The sequence below is a fragment of the Tursiops truncatus genome, chromosome 6 (assembly GCF_011762595.2).
Source record: "Tursiops truncatus isolate mTurTru1 chromosome 6, mTurTru1.mat.Y, whole genome shotgun sequence".
NCBI lineage: Eukaryota > Metazoa > Chordata > Mammalia > Artiodactyla > Delphinidae > Tursiops > Tursiops truncatus.
The window spans coordinates 82,563,922-82,581,722 of record NC_047039.1 but is presented as its reverse complement, the minus strand read 5'-3'; the positions used below and the strand labels follow the sequence as shown (position 1 = coordinate 82,581,722).

Sequence of the window (17,801 nt, the reverse complement as noted above, 5' to 3'; positions counted from 1 at the left end):
CACCTAAACAATCTCCTTCCTTAAAGTCAGCTGATTGTAAATGTTAACCATATCTACGAAATACCTTCATGGCAACATCTACATTAGTGTTTGATTGAATAACTGAGGATTAAAGCCTAGCCAAGCTGACGTATCAAACTGACCATGTCTATTAGTTTCCGAGAATTGCCATAACAAACTACCACAAACTAGGTGGCTAAAAACAACAGAAATTTATTCTCTCACAGTTCTGGAGGCAATAAGTCTTATTAGCAGAGACACATTCTCCCTGGAGGCTCCAGGGGAGAATCTGTTCCATACCTTTCTCTTAGTTACTCGTGTTGCCAGCAATCCTTGACATTCCTTGACTTGTAGATGCATCACTCCAATCTCTGACTCCATGGTCATATGACATTCTTCTAGTGCGTTTGTCTCTGTGTCCCTTCTACTCTTCTTCTAAGGGCGCTGGTCATTGGATTTGGGCCACTCTAATGATCTCATCTTAACTTGATTACATCAACAAAGACCCTATTCCCAAATAAGGTAACATTCATAGGTATCAAGGATTAGGACTTCAACAGATCTTCTGGGGGGACACAATTCAATCCATATCACCATCATACTTTGTTACAGCCCTTCATACCCTGGCCTTGTAAAAAAAAAAAAAAAAAAAAAAAAAGAATGTAAAGGATTAAGAGTATGGGCTGTGGTCACTTTATGATCCCAGAAGTTGGTTCAGTGTCAGACACAGTAAGTGCTCAATTCATGGCTGGCTTTGTGTCTCACACTCACTTAAGTAGGCACCTGTTTGAACTCAGTGGGGAAGTACCTGATGGAGGGCACAGCCTGGTTAAGTGCAGAGAAAAGTTACTCCCAAAAGGTAACAAACATGAATTCTTTAGGTCTTCTTGCTGGAAGGGCCTCAGCAACTCAGTCTGGACGTTTTCAGAATCTGCTCCTAGAAATCCCAAGGGGAAACCATCCAGGAAAGTAAAAAGGAGGCTGACTGGACAGGGCTCCAGTTATTCTCCCTGAAACCAGAGCATTGACACATTTATTTGCTTAATCCTTTGAGCTTCCTTATTAGATCATCGCAGCCACGTCTCTAATTAACAGAGGACTTGGTAACCAGGCAAAAGGAAGTACGTTGTCCAGGCCCACAGCTGATCAGTAGCAGAACAGGAAATAGAACAGAATAAAAAGGTATGGTACAAACTGCTAGATGTCTGCCAATATCCAATCTTCTCTTTTTCCTTCTCTAGAATCCTTTTTTTAAAAATGTGTTTGTTTCTCTGGACCCATTGTCTTCCAAAATAAAGACTATATTTCCCAGCCCTCCTTGCAACTAGGCATGGCCAAGTGACTAAGTGTGCCACCAATGGGCTATAAGTGGTGGTGTCAAATAGGGCTTCTGAGTAATGTCCTTAAAGGAAACTTCCTTACCTTTCTTTCTTGCTGGCTGGATTGTGGCTATGAAGACTGAAGCTCAAGCAATCACCTTGGGTCATGCACTGAGAATGGTGAAACACCATGGCAGAAGGAGTCCAGTTCCCTAACATTGTGGACACTGAACCAGTCCTGTTGGCCTCCTTCCAGGCTTTGTTTAGTGAGAGAGAAATAAACTTCTATCTCATTGAAGCCACTGTTTCTATGGGTTTTCTGTCTTAGGCAGCCAAGTCTAATCCTCACTGATAACAGATGATTAATTGCAAGAGAATTCTCCCCAAATCTGACTCTGATGGTACGGTGATTTTAAAACCAGGCTGAAAATTCTTTGATACTCCCTTCCCTTGAAACAAGGCAGACTTCTAACTGCTTCAACCAACAGAATATGGTAGAAGTGAAGTTCTGTGACTTCTAAAGCTAGGTATAAAAGGCCATGAAGCTTCCACCTTGTTCACGGGACCACTGTTCTCAGAGCCCTGAGCTGCCAGGAAAGAAATCTGACGATCCCGATGCCATCATGCCAGAGAAGCCACAGGCAGACACACAGTCAACAGGGTCAGCTGAGCCCAACCTTTAGCCACCCTAGACAGCCCAGGCAACAGACAGGTGAGTGAAGAAGCCATCTTGAAAGTGGCTCCTCCCCAGTCATTCAAGTCATCTCAGCTATGCCCCAGATGTCACAGAACAGAGAGGTGCTGTCTTCAAATCCCTGACCCACAGAACCCATGAACATAATAAGATGATTGTTGTTTTACACCATGACGATTTGGGATGGTTTGTAACACAGCAGTAGATAACTGGAACAACTGGATGATTTTAATCAACATATTTCAAGAGGAAATATTACTGAGCATCTAAACATGTGCCAGGTACTGTGCTACAGACTAGGCAAACTACAATGAGCAACTGTCGATGATAAACAAAGCTGGATACTAGTTAAATGGGAAAGACAGATTTGAATCGGTAACATACCATTTCAATAGGGAAGGAGGTCCAGTATGAACTGATTCAACTTTGATTTGCATAGGGGTAATTGGGAGTTTTAAGTAGAGCTGAGGAAATGAAAAATTACAAAGGATTGGTCAGCATAAATGCTGATTAGCCCAGATATGTCTGTTGGCTTGCAATCATCGAAGTCAGGATTCTATCCTCCCACTGAGACTGGCAGACAGAGGCCCTATCCTTCCTGACGATCGCATTTTAAAGGAATGACTGGGGCTTCCCTGGTGGTGCAGTGGTTAAGAATCCACCTACCAATGCAGGGGGACACGGGTTCGAGCCCTGGTGCGGGAAGATCCCACATGCTGCAGAGCAGCTAAGCCTGTGAGCCACGACTACTGGGCCTGCGCTCTACAGCCCGCGAGCCACAACTACTGAAGCCCGCGCGCCTAGAGCCCATGCGCCACAACAAGAGAAGCCACCTCAATGAGAAGCCCGCGCAATGCAACGAAGAGTAGCCCCCGCTCGCCACAACTAGAGAAAGCCCGTGTGCAGCAACGAAGACCCAATGCAGCCAAAAATAAATAAATAAATAAACTTAAATAACTAAATAAAGGAATGACTTTCAGGTCCTTGAGAAAGATACACCTGAATTGTAGGAGATACATACACATCTCAAAGGGACAGAGAAAGGATTCACAATTGTAAGCCCTTTTTAGTAAATGTTCTTAAAAAGGGTGGTCAGGGGCCTCTGGTTAGGTGTTGGACAGAGCAAACAGCAAATTGTTTGGGTAGTCTTCAGCTTTCTCAGGCAGGCACTTAAGGGGTGCTAGTGTCGCAGTCTTGGAAACTATGTTAGTGTTTAAGTCTTTTAATGTGAGGGGAGGCGGGTGGATGAAATCATTTGTGTTGAGAGTCTGTAGTTTTTACACGCCAAGTTTGAGCCCTAGTCAAGATGAAAGCTCAGAGGAACCTGTCTAGAATTTGGTCAAGGAGAGAATCTTTGTCACAAGACAGATACTTCTGACATCATGGTGCTGAGAGCGTAATGGAATGGACAGATAATAAAAAGATAACTTATTAGAGTTGTGATAAATATTTTGAAGAAGCATTGCAGGGTGCTAAAAGGACTTATACTAGTAGAACCTGGTTTAGTTTAGGGGTTTAGGAAGGTTTCTCTGAAGAAGTTATGTTTACACGGATACCTGGATGTTAAAGTGAGATCAGTGATTTGAAATCATACTTTAGGTTAATCTGGAACTCCCTTTGCTGCTGCCCAGCTCAGGGAAATGAATAGTTTTGTATCTCCTGTAGAAAGATAATGTGTAAACTGGTAAGCTAGTCCAAAGCTTTTTATCAAATATTCTGTATTTTCAAAGGGACCACAGCCCAAAAGTTAAGAAGCATAAGTCTGGTCTGATTCTCTCATTTTACAGATGGGGAGCCTAAGACACAGAGTGGGGAGGCGGTCTTGAACAAGTTGGTGGCTCAGGCAGAGTAGGATCTAACTTGCCATCTGCTTCAATTCACAGCCTCTGGTTACTGGCCTCCCTGGAGGATATGGCCCTTCCATGAGCAGCTCCCCCAGGGCTCCAGGAGGGGGATGGGGTTTGAGGTGAACCATACAAAGCAGCTCCTACCCGGAACTGCTGCTGCTATCAGACTATAGACTAGTGGGAGGTGACTCCATGCACAAAACAGAGTCCACTGGTTGGCGCTGGAAGGCAGGTGTGATAGGAAAGTCTTGGAGCTGTGCCTTTTGGCCTCTGTCCAAATGCCCAACACATTTAAGATCTGTCAGATTAGAAAACAGACAAGGATTACAACTTGGATCGGCTTACCAAATTGGAATGCTTCCCAACAGAGGCTTAGTTGCAGAGAAGAGAGTGATGGAATTAGGCCTTACAAGACCTGGGTTCAAGTGCCAGGTAATGGATACAAGCTGTCACTTACTGAGCACCTATATGTGCTGTAAACTGCTAGCATCTCACTTTACCCACTGACAATCTTGCAAGGTTTCTTCTCTGAGGAAACTTGGGCTCAGAGAAGTGAGGTGGTTTATCCAAGGTCACACAACATACAAGGGGCAGAACAAGGATCTGAGGCCAGGCCTCCTGACCCCTAGTTCAGGATTTCCTACCACACACCTCAATGGCAGGCTGCTGTGAGACCAAAGACCAAAGACAGCTTAGCCTCGTGGGTAAGAACACAGCCTTGCAGCCCGCTTGCCTGAGCTCAAATCCCAGCCCCATTACAGATTGCTGTGCAGCCTTAGGCAAGTCACTTAACCTCTTTCAATGCAATGTGCTCATGTATAAGATAGTGGTGATAATAACAGTACCAGAGTAGGGTTTTGGGAAGGATTGAGCGATGTAGTCCACACAGACAGCCTCCCTGGACACAAAGCAGGGTGGAAAGAGCTTCTGCAAGGGCAAATGGAAGATGACTAGTGCTTTGCTACTCAAAGTGTGGTTCTTAGACCAGCAGCATTGGTACCACCTGGGAGCTACAACAGTTTGTTAACAGAGGTAAAGTAACAGGAGTTACTCTGCTTACCCAGAGTAAGTACTATGTAAATGTTATTAATGATGATAAGTTGGCATCCACAGAGGGCGAATCCAGCTGGGACCTTAATTCTTTTCATACCTCTTCCCAAATTGACTAACTTGTCCTCTCCTTGGGTTTCTTGTTAGTTTGAGGAGATAACTTGTTCTTTGACCACACCATCTCATCTGCTGCTCAACCAACAAATAGATTTCTGTAGAAGGCACTTTTGATTTGTCATATTAGCTCCCTTCACAGGGGATCATTACATCCCTTTTAGAGCTTAATAAGTTATACGGTAGTGGTACTTCAAACATTAGTGGGGAAAAGATGGCTGATTCAACTAATGATTGGGGCAACTAGATAAACATTTGGGAAAATAAAGTTAAATGCCAACTTCACACCTTACACCAAAATAAGTTCCAAATGATCTAGAAATGTCAAAGTAAAAAAAGAAAAGTAAGAAAATCCAATGATGAAAGTACTGGATGAAAAAACCCAGAGACCATTATGGAAAAGATTTATAAATTTGACTACATAAAAATTTTTAAATTCTGTAAAGCCCCAAATAATGTAAACTCAAAAGACAGAAGACAAATCAGAAAGACATATTTGCAGATGACATTTACCCAGTATGTGAATCAACAGGGAAATAAAAAGAACAAACAGAAATAAAAATGACCAAAGGATTTGAAGACAGCTCCCACAAAAAAGAGATCTAAAATGGTCTATAAATGTATCGAAATATGCTCAACTTCTCTACTTAAAAAGCATGCAAACTTACTCCAAAATATTTTTTTCACCTATCAGATTGGCAAAGATTAAAAAGGTTATTAATTCCAGTGTTGTCAAGGATGTGAATAAACAGGCACTCTTATCCAGTCAGTAGGAATGCAAACTGGTACAACCTTTTGGAAAGCAATTAGGCAACATTTATTTGAAATGTTAATGTTCGTATCCTTTTGATTCTGCAATTTCACATCTAGGAATTTATCTAACAGAAATAGATTCATAAGTGCTCAAGAGACAAGCTTACAGGAAGCTTATCGCAGTATTGCAGGGGTCCCCAACCCCCCCCACCCCCCCCACCGCCGTGGACCGGTACCGGTCCTCAGCCTGTTAGGAACCAGGCCTCACAGCAGGAGGTGAGCGGCAGGCAGCGAGCAAAGCAAAGCAAAGCAAAGCAAATGAAGCTTCATCTGCCCATTGCCCCCCATCACTCGCATTACTGGCTGAACCATCCTCCTCGTACCCCCCCACCCCAGTCTGTGGAAAAACTGTCTTCCACAAAACCGGTCCCTGGTGTCAAAAAGGTCGGGGCCCGCTGCAGTATTGTATATAAAAGCAAAAAGTTGGAAACAACCCAGATATCCATTAATAGTAGATTATAAAATGAAGTACTGCACATCCATACACTAATATACCACAGTGTCATTAACAAGAATGACATTAATTCTAAGTGTTTAACATACAAATGTGTTTAAGATGCGTTGTTAAGTCAAGAAAATCAAGTTGTAGAGCTGTATGGATAGTATGATCCTATTTGAGTAAAATACACTAATATATAAAAAGGAAAAACTCTAAAGAAATATTCACCAAACCATTAACCATATTATATTTATTTCTGATTAGTGAGATTCTTTGGCCCTTTGATTTTCATTTCATTTTTTTTCAACGAATATTTATTGATTACCTACCATTTAGCAGGCAATGTACTAGGTTCAAGGGATATGATGGTAAACACCCAGAGCCATTGATCTCAAGAAGCTTACATTCTGTATTTCTACAACATTGGAACTCTTTACAACACATATTATCATCTTATTAGGAAGATATTTTAAGGTAAATAAATACTCTTTAGAGATTATTTTACTTCCAAACCCTCCTTACCTCCTTTCTAATCCATTGCACCAGTCTCTGATCCCCCTGTCCCTCCTTTCCAACCTGTTTCCTCTCTTTTCCTACAACTACCCAACTCACACCCAGTTTTTCTGCCCAACTTGTGGTCAAGCTCTCCCATGAAGCTGTCAGTGACACCCTCAAACTCTGAAACCTTCCTCTGAATTGATAACAAAAGCTCACAGACCACCCTGTTCCACAATCACGTGGGATTCCCTGGGGGCCAGGGGCTGTGTCCCTATCATCCAACACACATAATGTCTGCCACACAGGAGGCACTCAGTTAATGTTGGTTGAACAGGGATTGTGTCGGTGATGGAGGTACACCACTCAGACGGCCCTTCAAGAGAACCTGCTGCAGGGAGAACAGTTGACTAAGAGACTCTAGCTGCTATGCCTTCGGGTCCTCCGTGATATTCTTGCTGAGGCTACAGTTCCTCTGGTTTCTCCCAGTCAGTGACCGAGCATGGGAGGGACACCAGAACCCAGCCATTTCTGTTTGATGCAGGAAGACTTAGCAGACTCCCTTTGCCTGGGGACTCCCCATCAGCCTGGTCGAGTCATTCCCAGAACTGCAGGGCAGTCTGAAGCTCTTCCTACCCAAGCCTCCTCCCTTTCCACTCTCTTTTCCCAGTTGTCAGACCTGCATCTGGGTCTGAAGGCTCTCCTTCCCTTTTCTTCTTCCTTCCACCTTTATCCTACACAAGCATTTCTCCCAGGAAAAAAAAAACATTATGGCATTTGATTCTTAGAGGACCCAAACCAACATAGGGATCAGTGAAAAGATACTGGAAGAGAATTCATAAATAATAAGACTGTAGATACACTTGCAGAAGAGATTTATGTATAAAGATGTGCTGGATCCATTCTTCCAAACCTTTGTGCACACAAATCACCCGGGAATGGTGTTGAAATGGATTCTGGTTCAATAGGTCTGGGGTGGACCCAAGATGCTGTATTTCTAAGAAGCTCCCAGGATGTACTGATGCTGCTGGTCCAGGGACCAGAGTTTGAGCAGCAAGGTGATGGAATCTATTTGCCCCGCTCAGTCTCTCCTCCTGGGAGGCTGACTGTGAGGGCCACATCAGTAGGCTCTGAACCTCAGGCTAACAGTTATGTTTGGCCAATGAGGAGCATTGACAAGAGATCAGAGGGCAGGAGGAGGATGAGGTCAGAGGTTTTTATTCCTCTGGGGATTGCTTCCTACTGGGTTGCCATAGGATGGCTGCATCCCTCTACCAAAGGCCCAACTCCTATCAGGTAGATCTCTCCAGTTTTCTCTCTTGCAGAATTCCAGTAACTGCTCTCTCCCTTTCCCGCTTCAGGCCTGGGGTGGTGATGGCTCCCTACTGTTGCCAGCCTCTGAGTACTGCAACATCCCTTGTAACTCTTAGTAAATACTGCCCACATGCCTGTAATTAGTTCTTTAGTAAATGGTCCTCATTTCCTCAGCCAAATGTGCCAGCCGTCTCCTGCTGGGAACCTGACTGCTACAAGTGCTGTTCAATGCAGAATTTTTTTTATAAGAGCAGAAAACTGGAAACAACCTAATTGTGCATCATTAAAAAATGATTAAATAAATTACGGTACATCTGCTTAATGGTGTTACATGCAACAATTAAAGAGGATGCAGTAGGGACGTCCCTGGTGGTCCAGCGGTTAAGAATCCGCATCGCAATGCAGGGGACTCGGTTCGATCCCTCGTTGGGGAACTAAGATCCCACATGCCACAGGGCAACTAAGCCCACGTGCCACAACTACTGAGCACTCAGGCCACAACGAGAGCCCGTGTGCTACAACTAGAGAGAAGCCCGCGCCTGGCAACAAGGAGCCTGCACACCACAACTAAGACCCGACACAGCCAAAAAGAAAATAAATATATATATATTTTAAAAAAAGGATGCAGTAGATCTATGTTCATGGAAAGACACCCAAGTCATTTATTTAATGAAAAAAGGGCGGGGGAATATTCAGAATAGCATGCATAGTAGCAACCCACTTCTTTAAAAAGTAAAATAGTAAAATATGCATTTGTTAAGGCTTGGATTGCATCCCCTGCTCAAAACAAACCTAACCAAAAAGAATGGGGGTGGGGGGGTTCTGATCCCATCTTTTTCTATCACTTGTCTCTGCTCTTCTGTGTGGTGGCTTCACTCTCAGGCAGGTTGTCTTCAAGTGGGGGCAGAGCGAGCCCCAGCCTGGCTTATGACGTCCTGACAGCTGACAACCTTTAACAAAAAATCCTGCACTGAAGGAATTGGAATGAGCTTGGACATACGCTAATCACTGAACCACGTGGACTGAGAGTGGGGGAAGGAGGCTCCCGAAGAGAAAGAGGGTGTCTCTTCCCCAAGTAGGAGAGGCAGGACAGGTGTAAGCAATACAGATCCACTCTAGAGGGAATATTTGTAGTAGACATTTGTTATCCTTTTTGGCTGCCCAGCATGGGAACCCCCTTCCTATGCTGGAGAGTCTCCTACCTTCTGGGGCACACACAATGGAGCCTACCTCCCATTATACATGCTGAAAAAGCTAGAAATGCACTTTCCCAACTCCCTTTCTGCCAGGCAAAACACATGACCTGGCCAGGCCATTCAGATGCTCCCATCTCTGCCTTGGACTCTGAAGCTGGTGACACCAAAATGGGCCTGTGCAGACTCCATCCTGGTATAGGGTGCAGCCTGGCATGATTTGGGACATTGTTCTTGGTTGTGGGGCCTCCGGGGCTGGTTCTCTGGCCCCGTGGGATCTGTGAGCTATGAACAAAACCTCGTATTAAATCCCCTTTCTTCTTAAATTATCCAGAGGGTTAATTTCTGCTGCTTGCAATCAAGAACCTTGATTAATGCCTATAAGTAGGTGTGCATGTTTAAATATGTATGAAATATTTTTGGAAAGATAAAATAAATGTGAATATTGGTTACCTATGGGAAGTAGGACTGGGAAAGTGGGAAAGTGGAGGAGGAGGGAAAAAGGCTTTTGCTTTATGCCCATTTGTATTGTTGGAATTTTTTTTTTTACCATGTATATTACTTTTACAGTGAAACAACTAGTTAGTAAAATATAAGAAAAGACACCTGAATAAATACAATAAGACAAGGAAGCAATTGCTCAGGATTTTCAAGGAACCAAGTCTTCATTAGACATTCAAAAGAAAGTCATCCTCAACTCTGTTGTGATGAACAGAGCCAAATGTGGAAATGAGTGACAGTGTTTGTTTAATTAATTAATTAGTTATTTATTTTGGTTGTGCAACTAGCGGGATCTTAGTTCTCTGACCAGGAGTTGAACCTGTGCCCCCTGCAGTGGAAGCTCATGGAGTCCTAACCACTGGACCACCAGGGAATTCCCCACACCTTGTTTTATTGTGCTTTCCTTTATCGTGCTTCCCAGATGTGGCATCTTATAGACTGAAGGTTTGTGGCAACCCTGCATGGAGCATGTCTACCAGCACCATTTTTCCAACAGCATTTACCCACTTTGTGTCACTGTCACATTTTGGTAATTCTTGCAATATTTCAAACTTTTCATTATTATTATATCTGTTATGGTGATCCATGATCAGTAATTTTTGATGTCACTATTGCAAAAAGATTACAACTTGCTGAGGGCTTAGATGATGCACTCTCTCCAAATGTTAGCATAACTTGACTGCTCAATTCCTTCAGGTCTCTTTGCAAATGTCACATTCTCAGTGATATCTTTTCTACCCAACCTATTATAAAATAACATCCCATCCTCTAACCCATTTACTTGGATTCTGTTATGTTCTATTTATTGTTTTAATAACATTCATCACCATCTGACAAGGTATTTACCTTGTTTGTTTTCTTAAAGACTATTGCACACTTACTAGACTACAGTATAGTGTAAACATAAATTTTACATGCACTGGGAAACCAAAAAGTTGCATGACTCACTTTATTGCAGTGGTCTGGAACCGAACCCGCAATATCTCTGAGATATGCCACCTCCCACATGGCCAAAATGATTAGCTCTATTACTGAATCTCACACACTCAAACACTTGCCATGACTCTCCATTACTCACAGAATAAATCTCTAGCACTGAAGCATTTTGCAGCCTGAACCCTGTGTACTTTCGACACTTTTCCTCATTTTACCCTTCGCCTAGAAGACCTTATCTTCCAGCCCTGCCGGTCCATATCCGAAGGGCATTACCATCTTTGATCTGCCAAAGCCATGATCCTTATTCCTTCCTCATGCCCTCATCAAGTTTTGTTCTGTATTGTAATTCTATATACTAGACTTAGTCATTTAACAGTCAAGTTAAATGACCTAGCACCTACCATATGTCTAGCTTTTTGCTAGGCTTTGGGACCATAGCTCACAGTCTGTGGAAACCAATTACCCCAGATCAGAATGTTAAGTCTGTTATCGCGATGAGAACGTAGTGTAAAGCAATTGGCTGGCAGGGCTGCTCTCGTTAGAATCTCTTTCCCTCCGCCTGGATTGCACTCTCTCCAAATGTTAGCATAACTTGACTGCTCAATTCCTTCAGGTCTCTTTGCAAATGTCACATTCTCAGTGATATCTTTTCTATCCAACCTATTATAAAATAACATCCCATCCTCTAACCCATTTACTTGGATTCTTTTATGTTCTATTTATTGTTTTAATAACACTCATCACCATCTGACGTACAAGTTACTTACTTGTTTGTGTATTTACAGCCTCTTTCCACTGTCAGGTCCAGGACAGCAGGGATTTTATTTTGCATCTTCTCCGGGGCCTAAAACAGTGCCTGGCACACAGTAGTCACTCAATAAATACTTGTTGAGAGTAGAAAGAGAATTGGACTATATGTCAGAAGACCTGGGTCCTAGTCACAGCTCTCCCACACGACAGTCGTGTGGGCTTTAGCAAGACACATCCTCTTTAAGCCTCAGGTGCCTCCTCTGTAAATTGGGGGTGATCATCTCGGCCCTTCCCCGCGGCTGACAGCACTGCTGTTAAGTATCAAACAGTGCGTCTCAAACTTTAACATGCCTCAGAATCACCTGGAGGACTTGCTAAGATACCGGTGGCTGGGCTCCATACTCGGTTTCCTATTCAGTAGGTCTGGGTGGGATGAGAAAATGTTCATTTGTAAAATGTCCCAGACGGTGCTGCTTCAAGAACCACTGACGAAAAGAGATGAAGGTACAGGAGGTGATTGTAGGCCTAACGCCCGTCCCAGACAAGTATGGCACTGATGGCCCGGCAGGACATTCTGCGAGGACAGAGTGGACGCATCTGTTCCTTAATTCAGTCAACGACCATTTCGGAGGCGCCAGGTTAGTGCCGGGTGCCGGAGGGGTCAGCGGCGCGTGCCACAGGCCAGGCCCGTGAGCCCGTGGACTCAGACCTTGGCCCAGTGGTTGGGAGCTCGCAACGTGAGGAGGGCTGGGACGGCCGCTCGGACCTCCGCACGCGGCGGGAAGTATCCGGAGCAGCGGGGAGGGCCGCAAGCGGGCGCCCAGAACGCAAAGGTAACCTCGGGAGCCCGGCGGCGGACGCAGCTCGAAACTTCCCGGAACCCGCTGTCCAGCCCCCGCCCCCACCCCCACCCCCACCCCCGCCCCCGACGCCGGCGATTGAGGCGTGCCCTCGCCCTGGGCGCGCGTCCGGCACACAGTAGGCGCGCGGCCCGGCCCTCCTCACGCGGCCGGCACACAGTAGGCGCGCGCGCGGGCGGAAGGAGGCGCCGGCGCGCGGTATCCGGGGGCGGAGCCGGCTGGTTCAGCGGCGCAGACGGACGCGGGCCGCTGGCCGCGATGGGGGAGGGCGGATTGCCCCCGGCCTTCCAGCTGCTGTTGCGCGCCTGCGATCAGGGCGACACGGAGACGGCGCGGCGGCTGCTGGAGCCGGGGACTGCGGAACCGGCGGAGCGCGGCGCGGAGCCCGAGGCGGGCGCGGAGCCGGCGGGGCCCGAGGCGTCCGGGCCCGGGGCGGGGTCGGCGGCCGGAGCGCCGGTGCCCGTAGATTGCTCTGACGAGGCGGGCAACACGGCGCTGCAGTTCGCCGCGGCCGGGGGCCATGAGCAGCTGGTGCGGTTCCTGCTGCGACGCGGCGCCTCGGTCAACAGCCGCAACCACTACGGCTGGAGCGCGCTCATGCAGGCGGCCAGGTGAGGGGTCCGGGGCGCCGGGGGATCCGGGGTGGTGTCCAGCGGCCCCCGGGGCGCGGGCGGGCTCAGGCGGCCGGACCTGCCCGGTGGCCCCCCGCAGATGCCCCGGGAGGTAAAGAGTGAAGGACTGGTTCGAGAGAATTGGAATGGTAAACTTTGAGTAGCTTGGGATACGACGAGAAGTGGACGCTCTTTTTAATAAAGTAAAATCCGAATCTTAGAAACATTGGCCTTTCAAAACACAATCTGGAGACAGCAAATAGAATCTTAGAGACTTAGAACCTTAGTGATGTCCATTTATTACTTCTGGCAACAAGGGTTTTCTAAGAACCTACCTACCAACCCTAGCTTGGCGTTCGGGATGCTGCGGTACCCAGGTAAAGTTCCCACTGGAGCAGCTCACGTGCCATTGGGTAGGCCAGGTAAAGGAACAGCTTTCACGGGGAAAATTGGGGGAGCTTTTGGAGAGCAGACTCAGTTTCAGGAAGCGGGGGAAGGTTTCTGGTAAGGATGATGTATGTATTCAAGTCGAGACCTAAGGATACCTAAGAATTGACCTGGACGGAAGAAGTGGAAGGTGGGAATGGGGTGATAGGAGGCCCGTGCAAAGGTTTGGAAACCAAAGTGAAATAGGCATTGGTAGGACTGCTAGAACGATGTTGTGGCTGGGAGAGCCTGGGAGTAGTGGGAGATGCACCGTGGCAAGGCTGCGAAAGGTGAGCTATCCTAAGGACATTGGGAAGTAATGGAAGTTTCTAGGCAGAGCAACTGACAGAATGAGATTTATGTTTTCAAAGATCACTTTCACTGCACCGTGAGGATGGATTGGAGGGGTGAGCTAGAATCGGAAAGGCTGGTTAGGAGGGGATTGCAGCAATCCAGGAAGAGGTGTTGGTGTCCTGGACCAGAGCAGAGATGGCAGTGTGAGAGCAAAGCAATGAGTTTCAGATGTCCTCAGGAAGTAGGATGAACCGGACTTGAAACTGGTATAAAGAAACTCTGATATACAGTGAAGTCTCTCACTCCTGTCAGCCAACTACTTAGGTCCCACCCAGTTTCTTGGAGAAATTCCCCAAGGAGGGAACAGAAGTCATTTGTAATTTTGATGGATATTGCCAAATTGCTCTCCATACAGGTTCATTAGTTTCCTGTGGCTGCTGTAACAACTTACTACAAAGCCAGCAGCAATCACATCACTCCAAGCCCTGCTTCGTCATCACATCTTCTGCCTCCTTTGCCTCCCTCTTCCACATTTAAAGGACCCTTGTGATTCCACTGAGCCCACCTGGATAATCTCCCCTATCTCAAGGTCAGCTGATTAGCAACCTTAATCTATCTGCAACCTTAATTTCCCCTTTGCCACGAAACCTAACATATTTACAGGTTCTGGGGATTAGGATGTGGACATCTTTAGGGAGCCCATTATTCTGTTGACCACAGTAGTATTAACCAGTTTACCCTCCTGGCAGCAGTGTATGTGAGTGCCTTTTTTTCCCTGCAGCCTCTCCAACAGAGTATATTATCAAACTTTTGAATTTTTGTGTCTGATGAGTGAAAAATATCTCAGCGTGGCCGTGACTTGCATTTGTTAAACTGAGTGAAATGAAACATCTTTCCATATGTATGAGCCATTTGTTTTTCTAAAAGGCGTTGAAATCACAACATTCTTACCCATAATCTTCTCATTGTGACCCGATTATATTTCATTTCTGAGTTCATTTCCAAGTGTTACATGGTTGTTCTAGTTTAATTTGTATTTCTGGAAAATTTTTACTCTGCATTATTTCCGTCGTTAAATATATCGTTTTCCACTGCTGTGTGATATTCCATCCATGGGCACTACTTAACCATTTGTGGTTTGCTTAACCATTCCTTAGCCCTTGGGTATTTATTTCAGTCTGTAAACACACCTAGGTAACGCATCCCAGTTGTAACACTTGGGCTGCCCATTCACATGGGTAGTGCAGTGTTTTATGCACCTATCAGTGTGTTGGGACTCCTTGTCTTAAGACACTTGATTTGTTGCCCGGAGCAGTCTGGGGTGCCCATAAAACCTTTTGGGCTATGGGCCTTACTTCTGAGGTTCCCTGTCTCTCTTAGTGGCCCCATCCACTCTTCCAGGCTTTAAAACTCCAGGTAGGTCCTCAACCAAGTACCCGTCTAGGCCTTAGCATCTCTCCTTCCCCTCTGCGTTAGTCCAGGCCGCACATTTATAAGTGGCCTCCCACTGCTGTCTCCTCTTTCAGGTGTGCCTTCTGTAATCCATCCTCTGCAGAGCTTCCAGATCTTTCTGAAATGAATGTTTGGTTATGCCTCTCCTGTGATAGCTCCCCTAGTCAGAGCCCTTAGCATGGCATTTGAGGCTCTCACATTCGGACCTCTTCCCAAATCCTCTCTTCTTCTTTCCCCCTGGCTTCCTAAATTCAGGCCAAGATGACATCATCCAGGCCTTCTCTTGTGTCTCCCTGCATGTTCTTTGTTTTTTTAAGTTAACGTTTATTGAGCATTTACTGTGTGCCAAGAATTGCGTCTCCACTTTATGAATGAGAATTTGACATTACAAAATCTGCTCATGAGCATTCAGCTAGTCAGCAGATTTGGGGAGTCCAGCCGCAGAGTCCTCACCACAACCATGTACTGGAAACCTCTTCTTCCCCTTCTCCCCTCAGTGAGTGAAGCCCCCACTTCCTCCCAGCTTAGCTTCTTCTGGGAAGCCTGCCATGATATCCCCCCTGTTCTCTGGTCTCTCAGCCCTGGGCAGGCCTCTGCAGTAGTGCCCACCACTCCCACGTTATAGCTGGTCACCTTTGTCAGTGACACCCAAACCTGGCCGTACATCAGAATCATTGGGACGCTTTTCCAAATCAGATCCCTGAGTTCCCTTTCTGGGATTGTGATTCAGAAGACCCAGGGGAGGGACAGGGACTCTGTGTGACACGAGGCTCCCCGGCGACGATTCTCCCACATGGTAGGTTTGGGAGCCACTGACGCGCACCTAATCTCTGAACTCCCACCTGGAACTGAGGAACCCTTAGTGAGCCCCGGGGGCCTTGCTGAGTGAGATTTATGTCTGCAGCACCTGGTTTGCTGCAGGGTGTCTCAAAGACCCTAATCACCAGTTTTTTGCTGCTAACCAAGTTCTGCAGGATGGTCGAAGTCATCTGATTAATTTCATCTAATGAAATTTAACCTTGATGGGACAGGAGACTCAGAAGAATTAAGCTGAACTCTGCTAACTAATAATTTAACATTTTTAGAGGATTTTCCTTCTTCTCTACAAGTTGGTATTGTAAAAAGAGCTGGAATTTGTGGTCCAAGTGTCCTGACTTTATCACTTGCAAATCGAAAGGCTCTGGACTAATTATGTTCCTCTTTTTTCCTCCATTTATCTTACAGGTGCTATTTTGGAAGCGTTAGCTATGACATACTCTCTAATTTACTATGGTAGAATGGGATAGTCCTATGAGATGATGAGAATTGACTCAACCTTTAGCTGAGCCTAGACAGGGCCTGGGTACTTTAAAATTTATTGTACTTCAGTTTGTGATACTGACCATCTGGACTGTCTGTGCTGGCTTGTGCTCAAACATTCGCTTGCCTAACCTGCATCAAGAGCTCAGTGTTGAGGAATAATATGTAGGGAGACTTCCTAAAGGATACACAGTTTGTCTGACCCTTGAGTCAGGACGGCCAAGCACATGGCTGTGTGCCGACACGTTCCAGTCCTGTGCTCTTTCTCCTTGAAAGTAGATAGGCCTCAGAGATGGTGCTCCTGGCAGCCACCACTTTCAATGAAGTGAGCATCTATTTATCTTCCCAGCTCTCTGTGTTCCAAAGCTCGTCATTGGATCAGGACCATCAGAGGCCCTGTGCCTGGACTGCACTTTGGTCTCTTGTGAGTGTTTTAGCATCAGAGATGGTTTCATTCATGTTTTTTTTCCTATTCTTAAAATGATAACCTTTGTTGAGCACTTAGTTTGTGTCAAGCACTGTGCTAAGTACTTCAAATGAATTAACTCATTCAGGCCACACAGAATCTGAGGAAGTAGGTACTGTTGCCTTCCCCATTTTACAGATAAAGAATTGAGGCTCAGAGAAGTTAGGTTACTTGCCCAAGGCCACACAGCTAGTAAGAGACAGAGTCAGATTCACACCTAGGCAGGTGCTCCAGAGCCTATGCTCCCAGCCTCTGCTCTCAGCCATGAATCCTGTAACTCACCATTTTCCTCTTGGTGTTGGCCACAAGGAAGCCACTTGCCAAATTTGCTAAACACTAAAGGGACAGCTTATATGGTGTTTACTCTGGCTCTAATTTCACCCTTGGCTTCCTTACTTTCCTTCTTCTGCCCTTCACTTTTCCGCCTGCCAGCGTGGCAGAGCTGGCCTCTCAGCCCAGTGCTTTGAGAGTGGGAGTGTGTGCCAGGTCTTTCAATACAGGTGTTAATTGCTGAAATTAATTGGTAATCATAGCAGCTGCTCAGAAAGCCCTGAGCTTCCCTATCTTCAGTAATTACCTATTAGAAGCTTAGCGTCCACAAAATTATCTCAGCCTTCATTGAATCCTTTTATATTTTCAGCCTAATTGAATGACCTCTTGGGCTACTCACGAGTTCAGAAAGCATTCCAAGTGTCAGCATTTCTGCTCAAATTAAGTGCTTTTCCTCCTTTGTGAGTTTGTTTTACCAGAAAAAGTGGGCTTTGGGATTTTAGGGTCTAGGTTCAAGTTTTGACTCCATGGCTTCCAAATTGAGAGATTCTGGATTATTGCTTTCCATTGTAATCTTCAGTTTCCTCATCTGTGAAATAGGCATTATCAGTTTATCTCAGGGCTTACTAAGATCCAATAGATAAAAACAGGATTTTTA

The 17,801-nt window shown here is 45.7% G+C and overlaps 2 protein-coding genes across 3 annotated transcripts in view; one reads left to right on the top strand and one right to left on the bottom strand.

The window, feature by feature from the left end:
• The window catches only part of GALNT12 (polypeptide N-acetylgalactosaminyltransferase 12), a 52,283-nt gene extending 40,485 nt beyond the window's left edge, over positions 1 to 11,798 (bottom strand). Inside the window, exon 1 of the mRNA XM_073806330.1 lies at positions 11,483 to 11,798. Within this exon, the coding sequence (XP_073662431.1) occupies positions 11,483 to 11,547 (65 nt within the window). The 5' untranslated portion in view covers positions 11,548 to 11,798. The remainder of the gene's footprint in view (positions 1 to 11,482) is intronic.
• Positions 11,799 to 12,404: 606 nt separating this feature from the next.
• Positions 12,405 to 17,801, top strand: part of ANKS6 (ankyrin repeat and sterile alpha motif domain containing 6) — a 54,797-nt gene continuing 49,400 nt past the window's right edge. For both annotated transcript variants that reach the window (XM_033858337.2, XM_033858336.2), the window contains exon 1: positions 12,405 to 12,936. In XM_033858337.2, coding sequence (XP_033714228.1) covers positions 12,584 to 12,936 — 353 coding nt within the window. In that variant the 5' untranslated portion in view covers positions 12,405 to 12,583. The remainder of the gene's footprint in view (positions 12,937 to 17,801) is intronic.